The sequence below is a fragment of the Tupaia chinensis genome, unplaced genomic scaffold (assembly GCF_000334495.1).
Source record: "Tupaia chinensis unplaced genomic scaffold, TupChi_1.0 Scaffold148557_1, whole genome shotgun sequence".
NCBI lineage: Eukaryota > Metazoa > Chordata > Mammalia > Scandentia > Tupaiidae > Tupaia > Tupaia belangeri.
In genome coordinates this window covers 1,871,001-1,882,767 of record NW_006208406.1, presented here as the reverse complement: position 1 = coordinate 1,882,767, position 11,767 = coordinate 1,871,001, and the positions used below count along the sequence as shown (strand labels likewise).

Below are 11,767 nucleotides of genomic sequence, written 5' to 3'. Positions count from 1 at the left end.
ATTCCTGCTTCCTTGGAGTAGTAACTCTTGGCAGCTGTAAAGCAACAGTCTTTCGTACCATAGTGTCAACATTTGACACGTTTGAGTTTTCATCATTCTGATGATAATTAATTAACAATCATATTAATCTCTTATGTGCCAAGGACTATGCAAAGGACAGTGACTAAGAAAATGGCCTCTGGAGACAGACTTCCTGAGTTTATTGCTCTGCCTCTTAGTGGAGTTTATTGCTCTGTCTCTTACTAACTTAACTCCACAGTTATAAGTAAGGTACTTAACCCATTTATATCTCTATTTCTTCTTCATTTATATAAGTGGGACATAGTAAACATTCAGTGATTGTTTACTAGTGTCGTTATCATCATCATCATTTGGTCTTTATAAGAAAATACTGTGATACTGTGTGTATTTTACAGATAAAGAAACTGAGGCTAAGAAATGTAAGTAACTAGCCCACAGTCACATTGCTAGCAAGAATAACTGAAATTTGAATTTAGGTCCTTCTGATGTACCTAAGCCCAGCCCTAGACTATGGCCTTACTAGAAAGTGGACTCTTAATAATATTTTAGAATGTCATGCGTATAATCTAGCCATTTTCTTTTGTGGATAGAAAATCTGAATTGGCCAAGTACTTTATTAACGGGACAAGTCTAAAAGCAAAATCTTTCCCATTGTCATTTCTACCATTCCTAAGCATGCCTGCATTTCTTGAGAATTATTTGTAACAGCTTTAATCATACACATTTTCACTATCTTCTTCTGCCCAAACATACAACACTAGATGGTTAGCATTTAATTAAAGATTTTGAGTGTAAAGAATAAATTCTTAAACTAACTTTACTTGTACGACTGTATGACTTATGCTTCCCTGTTCTTATCAAAACCAGTTGGGGGGACCAGCAGTTAGCGTAATGGCTATGTCTCTGGACTCCCACGTAGTTGACCGTGGTTCGAGTCCTGGACCCGGCAGCTTAAACTCACACCAGGTGCGTGTGCATGCATGCCCAAGATCCTGAGAGAATGGAGGAGAAGGGATTGCGGCATGGCCATCCCCTTGGGGGGGTGATTTCTCGCTTTCTTTCTCTCTGTCTTTCTCTGTCTGGCGAGCGCACACGCCCTATAGCAAAAACCTCTCCAAAAAAAAAAAAAGAAAGAAAAGGAAAAAAAAAAAACAGTTGGAACTATTTTGCTGCCCTTTTTTGCTTAAGTGTAGACTTCCAGGTTTAACTACATTTTTAAAAAATTATTTTATTTAACTTTATTTATTATTATTATTATTTTCACATGAGTTTTGCCAGAGAGAGAGAGAGAGAAAGCAAGCCGCCAGGTCCGGGACTCGAACTATGGTCACCCATGTGGGAATTCCAACACCTTAACCACCACACCACTTGCTGGCCCCATGTTTAACTACATTTTTATAGTTTTGATCTTAGGCTTTATTTTAGATGCAGGATTATTCTGATAGAAAGAAAGTAGGAGCTACTTTTTCTACCCTGTGAGATGATTGTGAATATATGCAAAATCAAAACATAGGATTTTTGTTTCAGTTTCTTATTTGTTTACTTTTAGAATTCTGATCTGGGGTTTGAGTTAGCTGCTAATTAGTCAAAATAGGCTACTAACTTTAAGATTAGAAATAGAGACAAGAGAAAAACATTAAATTTTTCATTTAAATGAGGTAATCATTTTTTAATTTATTTATGTTTATTATTATCGTTGTTATTTTTATATATTCAATTGCTAAAATTAAGTAATTTAAAACTGATCATCCCTTCCTTCTCCCACCTGCTTCCCTCGGGTCCATAATTTTCTTTGATATAATATTAAGAGCACTCAGAAGTAAATAGGCACAGTAGAGATTAAGTATTCCTAATCCAAATATTTTGGGCAAGAAGTGTTTCAGTTTTCAGATTTTTTTCATATTTTGGAATAGTTGAGTACATTTAATGATACATTTTAGGTATATAACCCAGGTCTAAACACAAAATTTATTTATTTCATATACTCCTTATACACATAGCCTGAAGAAAATTTTATATAATATTTTTGTATTGCAGCAATTTAACTTTACCATTACATAAGGACAAGTGTGGAATTTTCCATAAGTGTCATCATGTTGGTACTCAAAAAGTTTTAGATTTTTAAGCATTTCAGATTAGCAATGCTCAATTTGTAATCTCTTCAAGTATTACTTTGCTCAGTGTAAAATAAGGATGTTCTAAAGTAAGCTAACCAGGGGGCCAGCAGGTGGCCTTGGTTGAGATGGTTGAGATGCCTCCCCCATGGCCTGGGCCTGGCGGCTTGTTTTGTCACTCTGCCCTCCCTCCCATCTCTCTCTGGTGAACAAATGTGCCCTATAGCAAATCTAAATAATAATAATAATAATAATAATACTGTTTTAAGATAAATCAATAAAGTAAGCTAATAAATTGTACAACAGATTAAATATACAAAGTCTTTTTCTGTAATTTAAGCAACATGATAAAATGCATATAGGATATTTGACATAATATCATTTTTTTGTAAGTGTCACATTTACTCTAAATTTTAAATAATATATGGTTTGGTTTTTAAAGTGATATCAGTAGAAATATTTATTTTACATGATACTTGAACATCTTAGGAAAATCACACTACATTTATGCTTAAACACGTAAAGAAAGCTAAATGAATTATAATTCAACAGACATTTGATAATCAATGTAGAATAATAGCCATAGGGTTTTAGACTTAATCATAAGTCTCCTATGAATAATCTAGTCCAAACTTCCTCCCTACAACTCACAAAGTTAAATAAACAGGGCTATTGCCATGTACAGTATTTGGGAGATATTTCCACCTTTGTATACTCTGGTGACTTGGCTGGAAGTGGGTTTCAGTTCGCCCTATAACCGCTGTGCTTACTGAAACAGTCAGCTTTTACCTCTAGTTATGTAGTAGACCGAGCAGAGTAAACTTAGAACAGGGAGTAGAATAATTCATGACTTTGCTTTATAAAATTCTGAGTTAGGAAAAAAAATCATCAAGGCATAATAATTGAAGAAGCAGTATATTCTTAACAAAAGAGTATCAGCAGTTGAGTATCCTGGATACATTATTGAGAGCTGAAAAATATTTAAGGATTGGAATGGCAAGAACAAATATTTTATTATTTCAGTCAGCACAACAAATAAAATGAGTTATTCCAGACCTCGACAAGAGAAGTAAACTCCTCCACGATTAGCTATTCACAAAGCATAAACTTATATAAAATAAACACAATGACATAGCTAATAAAAATGTGTTGTATACTTGAAAATTTGTAAGAAAGTGGATTTTAAGTGTTCTCAACAACAATAAAAAATAAGTATTTAAGGTATTGTATATACTAGTAAACTTGATCGAGTCATTCCAGAATTTATACTTTATAAAATATCATGTTGTACACAATAAATTTACACATATTTGTCAGTTAAAATACACTCATAATTTCCTTAATTAAAGCAAATTTGATTAACTTTTGATCCTTGGTTTTCCTTCATACTTTCCATCATTACCATATCTGATAAGTGACCAATAGCATCTTAAAGAAGTAAAATTTGGGGGGCCAGCAGTTAGCGTAAGGCTATGTCACTGGACTCTCATGTAGTTGACCACAGTTCGTGTCCTGGACCTGGTGGCTTAAAACTCACACTGGGCATGTGTGCGTGCGTGCCCAAGATCCTGAGAGGAGAATGGAGGAGAAGGGATTGTGGTGTGGCCATGCCCCCTAGGGGGGTGGTTTCTCACTTTCTGTCTCTCTCTGTCTGGCTGGCAAGCACACAAGCCCTATAGCAAAAACCTCTCCAAAAAAAATGAAGTAAAATATTTTTGTTCTGAACATGTTTACATTCTTTAACAGTGTATATTTCTTATCATAGAAGTTCCAGTAAGGTCCTGGCACTTAGTAGACTTGTTTTCAGTCACATAGGTACATTAATGCTCTAGTTATTTGAATATAACTTTAAAATCAACTTGTCTTCTATTTAACATCTACAGCCTAATAAATAAACATGTATATATTCCTAATATTGTCATTTAAAAATGAAATTTTTTGAATAAGTTAATCCTATTTCTTCCACATAATATATAGATAATAAGATCCTCTTTTCTTCCTTTTTTAAAATTGAAATAGCACTTCTCATTGTCATAATCTGATTTATGAGCATTGAAAAAAGTAAAGAAATCTAAATATTTCATGCATTCCATCAATTTATTATAGTAATACCAATTTTAAAATTTGAAATTTTGTTTCTCTAAAAAAAAAATCTAATTTGGTTATAATAGTAATGTTTGTATCAATGCAGTATATATTTGTGCCCATACATTCTCGTATGTTAACAATGTCCTCTTCTGAAAAATATAAAGTGATATTCATCATATATTTCAATGGACATAAGAAAATGAATTTTTATTAACTTTTTCAGTAAATTTCCAGCATTGTATTAATAATGAGTCACTATAAAATGTAGTTTTATATATGTGAGTACATCCTCTGTCATGCATTTCAGATGTCTCTTGATAAACATAGCGGGAATGCTTTATTTCTACCATATTCTGAGTTCATTTTAATAAGAAATGGAGTTTTATAAACCCCAGATAGAACTTGTTCAGCCTTGGATCCCATACAATAAAAGTTATGAAAGCCCTGAATTCTATTTAAAACCTTGGTCATATGACTTGTAGTGTTTATATCTCATGTATACTACAGTCATCTTTGAGTGAATTTTTCAGATGGCTGGAAGGAGACATTTTGACTTATTCTGCATTTGAGATGCTATGCCATGTTCTACTCTATAATTCAAAATTCTGGTTTATTTTTGTTATTGAACTAAGAGTTCCAGATTAAAGATTGAAACATAAAGCCATTCTGTTCACAATTTTTTCCTCCACCTTTGGAGTAGCATTCATCAAATCCTAAATTGTTACTTTCATCTTTCATGGCCCTGTGTTTCCACTGGAAACTTTCCAGTGGGTCCTTGAAGTAAGAACCCTGCAGAAGAAGCACTTCTGTCTTTCAAGGAGTTAGGCATTGTTTTTTACTCTGTTGGCTACCTACTAAGCATAGTGTATTGCTATAACAAGTACATAGTATATTACAGTGACAAAGAGGCTATGTAGTAAAATATACCTCTTTATGTTTGTTTACTGCTTTATAAATTTTCCTGAAATTCTTCCACATTTAATCCTCACCATGTTCCCATGTGGTAATCAAGTTATATTCATTTTGATAATTTTACAAATAAAAAATACAAAAGAGATTGAAGGTTTTTTTTTTCTGAAAATAATGTATCATTTAGTGATTGTGGGACAACTGAAAATCCATCTATAAAAGTACTGTAGATCATAGCTCACATATTTTACCAAAATAAATTTCAGAGGACTTTAAGACATAAAAGTAAAGGTAATGCCCTAAAATACCACAGGTTAAATATCTCTTTTACAAATGTTTGGGACCAAAAGTGTTTCAGATTTAGTTCTTCATATTTTAGAATATTTGCATATACATAATGAGAAATTTAGAGGATGGGACCTAATTCCCTAAACATGAAATTCATTTATTTTCATATACATGTTATACATATAGCCTAAAGTTACTCTTTATGCAGTATTTTTTTATTGCAGCATTTTGAATGTAAACTATCACATTGGGTCAAATGTGGAATTTTCTACTAATGGCATCACATTGACACTTAAAAACATTCAGATTTCAAAGCCTTTCAAATTTCAGATTTTCAGGTCAGGGATACTTAACCTGTAGAAAAAAATATCAGGGAGTTATAACTGTGGAAGGCCTTTACAGGAAAGTCTTTATAAATTAGAAGCAAATCTTAGAAACTTTAAAAGAAAATATTAATAGATCACAGGCAAAAAAATAATTTAGGAAGGAAAGGACTACTACAGATTGGCAGGTAAAATTTTAACAATATTATTCATAAGAAAACTAAAAAAGTAAACCACAATTAGATTCCCATATTCACTTATCAGATTGGTAAAAATCAAACTATGTGATAATTCTATTGTCAGTACAACATCTCTGGCAATAGCTCTCTAAGACGTTTTCAAAGGGTCTACAAGGTCAAAACTGCTTTTATAATAATACTAAAACAGTATTTGCTTTTTTTTTTTTTTTTTTGGTGGTGTTGACATGTTGAAGTGATGAGGCAAAGGTCGCTAACAATTTAGCACAAATCAAAGGACACCAACCTTACCAGCATTCATTTTATTTTTCATTAGCATACTCTCACAGGGTTAAAATGAAGAAGGAACATAAATAAATAAATAAATAAATAAATAAATAAATAAATAAATAAATAGTTTTACAAAAGAATATTTTTGATGATGAAACAAAAAATAGTAATTTTTTACTAAATCTCAACCTTTGTGTATACATCTTTTTTTTTTTAAGAGTGAGATTTTTGTTACAAGGCAAATATGCTCACTGGAGAGACAGACAGAAAAGGAGAAATCACCCCTTAGGGGAGATGACCATGCCATCATCTCTTCCCCTCCATTCTCTTCTCAAGATTTTGGACACACCCACACATACGCCTTCTGCATGAGTTTCAAGCTGCCGGGTCTGGGAGTCCAGCAATGTAACCCCTACACCATCTGCTGGTCCCTATCTTTTTAATACTCTGGGTGGGGATATAAGAACCATGCATAAAACACTTCTCTATAAGAAGTACAATGGTTGTCTTAATGATAAGCACTCAGGTACAACATGAGTTGCAAACTTAGCTAGCCACTTTTTAATTTTTTTTTTTTATATAACACCATTTACTTGAAAGAACAGTTGACAAACTATGGTTATTCAGGGTTGGGTATTTGATACATGTTTTATCTAAAATGAACAAAGTAAACTTGTCATTTCAATAAAACAATTGACAGGTTTTGGTGTCAATGTTAAAAATTGGAGCTTTTGAGCAAAATTCAAAATTTGGGAATGACCTGACAGCTTCCCTGCCAGGGTCCAGCCTCGGTGGGGGTGGGTTAGTTGAGACTTGTACACAGGAAGGTGACACGGGTGATCAGGACAAAAATTAGACTAAAACCTCAATGCTTCTTAGCATGTTCTCAGCCGACCACAGCCAGAGCCAGCTCCAGGCTGCCGCGCAGTGGCTAGGGGTGAGGGGAAGTAAAAAATTTACTCTAAGGAACAGGGCATACAAAGCATGGAAGCAATAATTATAAAACATGCTGTTTGTCCTCTCAGATCAGGTAAAATCAATCACAGTTCTCAGGATGAGGAAATCCATTTGTCTGTTGTATTTTCTTCTTAGATCTTGATTACTGGGAAGGGTCTTCAAAAGAGGGGGTTGCAGGAAGTTTGGTAACTTCAGTCCCAGGTCAGCTTGATAACTTCAGTCATGGGCCAGCCAGGGCAACAACATTGCTGGTTGCAAAGGCCTAGAGAGAAATCTTGTCTTGTTAAGTGAAGACATAGTTAATATATGGACTATCTATATATTACATCAAAAGACGGTGAGTCTATTACCCATATGGGAAAGGAAGATGATCTTGTAGCTCAGGAGACAACACAGGATGTTTTATTAGCAGTTTTTTATAGTCAACAGCACATAGATGAGAAACTTTGTAGTTGAAAACTACCTGTTGCTTTAGATAAGAGCTCTCAGCGAAGATAGTTAATCTTCCTCTGGAGCCTTCAGATTTGTTCATCCTGTTGTCGCCAGCCAGGCTTTTCCCTTTTTTAAAAAAACCCATGGGTTTCTGTACTTTGTTTGCTGAGTCTGTCAATTAGTGAGTTCTTTTGTTTTATCTCTGGATCCCTGTTTTATGGTGAATGTGCTGACTTTGCCTAGCATGAGTTAACTTTGGTCTGTAGCTTTAACAAGGGGTATTTACATAAAACTAGCCTTAAACTAACGTAGTCTACACATGCTTCTAATGCTAATTTGGTTTATACTAACTTAACCTATATGTTAATTTTGGCTTAAAACACACAGTTTAGGGAGTCTCAAACTCCCTGGCCCTCTCATGCCCCTTTTAGGAAACCACATTCCTACAAGATCACTAATTGGCTTTATTGTAATGGTTGTGGGTGATATTTTACCCTTGCAGGGTACCATAATAACTGTAAAGCTCATGGCAGAGAAATTGACTACGGGCCAGTACGACACAAGGAGGGCTCGTAAACCAGGCCTTGCCTCAGTTTCTTCCCAGTCCAGGCCTTGCCTTTTAGACATGGGAGGCAGCCTCTCTACCAGCTTGTGTTGTCTGCATGGCCCTGTCACTTCCCAGTATTTAAAGACATCTGGTGGGTATTCTTGCCTGTAATTGAGTCTCTCTGTCTCTCAATGTCTCTAATTCTCAGTAGTCTATATCTATATATCTATATACTGTCTAATCTATACAGTTTTATCATACAGTTTTTTCCCTTTATTTTATATTAAAAACTCAACAATGTTATTTAATGTTGAACTTGATTATCACAAATGGTATTAATCGTAAGGATTATAAGACATCAAATCAGGGGCTGGGGAACCAGCAGTTAGCATAATGGCTATTTTGCTGGACTCCCACATAGTACACCGCGGTTCGAGTCCCGGACCCGGCAGCTTAAACTCATGCCAGGCACGTGTGTGTGCATGCCCAAGATCCCAAGAGAAGAATGGAGGAGAAGGGATTGCAGCATGGCCATCCCCCCTGGGGAGGGGGGGAATTCTAGCTTTCTGTCTCTCTGTCTCTCTCTGTCCTTCTGGCGAGTACATGCACCCTATAGCAAAAACCTCTCAAAAAAAAAATCATGGAGCCGACAGGTGGCATGGTGGTTAAGGTGCTGGATTCCCACTTGACTGACCACAGTTTGAGTCCCAGACATGGCAGCTTGCTATCTCACTTTCTCTCTCTCATTCTAGTCAAATTTAAAAAATAATAATAGTGATGAATAAAATTAAATCAATAATTCTTTTTTTTTTTTTTGAGAAGTTTTTGCTCTCAGGTATGTGTGCTCACCAGAAAGACAGAGAGATACAGAGAGATAGAAAGCGAGAAATCACCCACCAGGGGGGATGGCCATGCCGCAATCCCTTCTCCTCCATTTTCCTCTCGGAATCTTGGGCACACACAGAACTGCCGTCAGCTACATGGAAGTTCAGTGACATAGCCATTATGCTAACTGCTGATCCCATAAATAATTCTTTTTTAAAAATCAATTCATGTAATTAAATAAATTAATTTTTCACATTACTGTGCCTTTTTACTTTTCCTTGCTGATGTCTGCTTCCATTAGCTAGATTTTCATTCTGCTCAGTCTAAAATTGTTATTTCTTTTCTTTTCGAATACATTACTGGAGACTTGGTTGGCTTATTATAGTTGTATCCCTCAATATGTAAACCTATATAGTAAAGGATATTTCTTTTAATAAATAGTTTAATTTTTTTCCAAGTGTAGGCACTACCTTGAACACAAGTTAAATGATGTAATAAACCATAGCAAATAAATCAGTAATTTAGAACTATACAAAACTCAAGCAAAATTTAAAAGCTAAGTCACTGCTTCACTATGAATGTCCATGTAAAGAAATTTAGCTCTGGGATATCAAAATCCGTAAGACCCATCAGGTAGAGGAGGCAGGAGCAAAAAGGGGGTGCGATAGAGGAGCCAACTCCAAGCTTCTCTGTAACCTCACCTCTAGAAGTGTTTGCAGAATAGTGTGCAGCTTTGTAAAACGCAGTCATGTGGAAAGGACATCTGTATTCCCTTCATTTGCTTTTTTATGGATAAAAATTTATTGGTGCTTTTTAGAAGCCAGAGTGCTGAGAGCTATATAACTCTTGAAGTTCGTGCTGAATAAAAGGTACTTAGAGTACGTATAAAAATAGTCTCATGTTTAAAATAGACTGTATACTAATTGATTACTACTCACATGCTTATTTTTGTCCAGTGGGAGCCATGATAATTATGAAAATAAGTCAAAGGCTGTATTTTTAAAAATTGATGATTTTTAAAATTAAAGCCTGAAGTGGGGTCCTATTCCAACACTGGGTAAATAAACCACATAAATATTTGCAATTTAAAATGAGATACAGTCAAGATAATAGGTAGCAATGGCCGGAGTGATTTTTTAAATTGATTACATTATAAAGCCATGCATCAAATTCATTGGTGTTATCCAGATTGATGTAAATCTTAAGCAAATAGGAAATTTAATCTGCCATACAAGAACACCTTGTTTTGTGACTGTTAATGAACTCTTGAGGTTTCTTTTTGGCAGACGGAGATGGACACATGGACCACTTACTGCCAGGCTGTGAAGATACAAACTGCCAGAAAAGTACCATTTACTTAGCAAAATCTGGAACAAAGCAGGTATGTTGCTTGATTTTTCATGTAAATAGAGCTTTGTGCTTGCAAAGAATCTTCAAGGTAGAAAAGATATCTGAAGAATTAAAACAGATAAACCCAAAATACTGATATCTTAACTTCCTCATTTGAACTTAATGAAATACATTTCAGGTTTTATTCATTTATTGAGACAAAAAGTACTGTTATCATTTCTGGTGAGGAAAACCCATTCTGAATCCTGTAATTAAATGAGCTGGTAGTATTTATTATGCTAGAAGCATGGCAAAACAGGCTATAGTAAAGGGTTATGTAGAAGAACATCATGTCTATTTTCAAAGCTTACCTTTCTATTTGTGTTGTCTAGCTCTATTTCCTTCCTTTGTGCTAACTTTTTACTAGAAGTTGCAGGTAAACAGTTTGAGATCTGATAGTCACAGCAGAGGATTAATATGGAAATGATAGGTTATGACAATACTAATAGAATTACTTAGTTTTATTTGATGGAATAACACATTGACTTTTGTAGTCTTATGGATAGAAAAGCTCACATTTTATACTAAATCACTAAAACAAACAATCAACAACCCTAAAGCATTTAAATATTAATTACACTCTTAAGTAATATGATCTTAAACTGTTTTGAAGTTTCAAATCATTTAAAACGTTAGGTTGGGGTCAGCAGATGGAGTGGTAGTGAAAGGTGCTGGACTCCCATATGGCTGACTTGGTGGCTTGCTTTCTCACTTCCCTCTATCTCTCTCTCTCTGCCTCTCTCTGATCAAAACTGGAAAATAATAGTAATAATAATTAATAAAGTTAAATATTAAAAAAGTTAGGTCAAGTAACACCTTAATATTGGTCCATAGGAATAAGCAACTTGGCACTTATAGCATATCTTCAGATGATAGTCTGCTAATACTTTCTTTTCATATTTTTTCTAGAATTATTTATTCAATTTAATTTATTCATTATTTTTCTTCAATTTGACCAAAGAGAGAGAAAAGGAGAATGAGAAATCAAGCCACCAGGTCCAGGACTCAAACCACGGTCAGTTCAGCCACATGGGAGTCCAGTGCCCTTAACCAACTTGCCACCTATTGTCATCAATATTTTATTTTCTTTCTTTTCATATTTTTTCTAGAATTATTTATTCAATTTAATTTATTCATTATTTTTCTTCAATTTGACCAAAGAGAGAGAAAAGGAGAATGAGAAATCAAGCCACCAGGTCCAGGACTCAAACCACGGTCAGTTCAGCCACATGGGAGTCCAGTGCCCTTAACCAACTTGCCACCTATTGTCATCAATATTTTATTTTCTTTAGAATTATTTATTTTAGGGACCAGCAGTTAGCGTAATGGCTATATCGCTGGACTCCCACATAGTCGACCGTGGTTCACATCCCGGACCCAGTGGCTTAAAACTCATGCCGGGTGCGT

General features: G+C 34.8%; 1 protein-coding gene across 2 annotated transcripts in view; it reads left to right on the top strand.

Moving 5' to 3' along the window:
• ITFG1 (integrin alpha FG-GAP repeat containing 1) overlaps positions 1-11,767 on the top strand; it is a 286,251-nt gene that overhangs the window by 127,009 nt on the left and 147,475 nt on the right. For both annotated transcript variants that reach the window (XM_006170470.3, XM_014585000.2), the window contains one exon: positions 10,258-10,352. In XM_006170470.3, the coding sequence (XP_006170532.2) occupies positions 10,258-10,352 (95 nt within the window). The remainder of the gene's footprint in view (positions 1-10,257; positions 10,353-11,767) is intronic.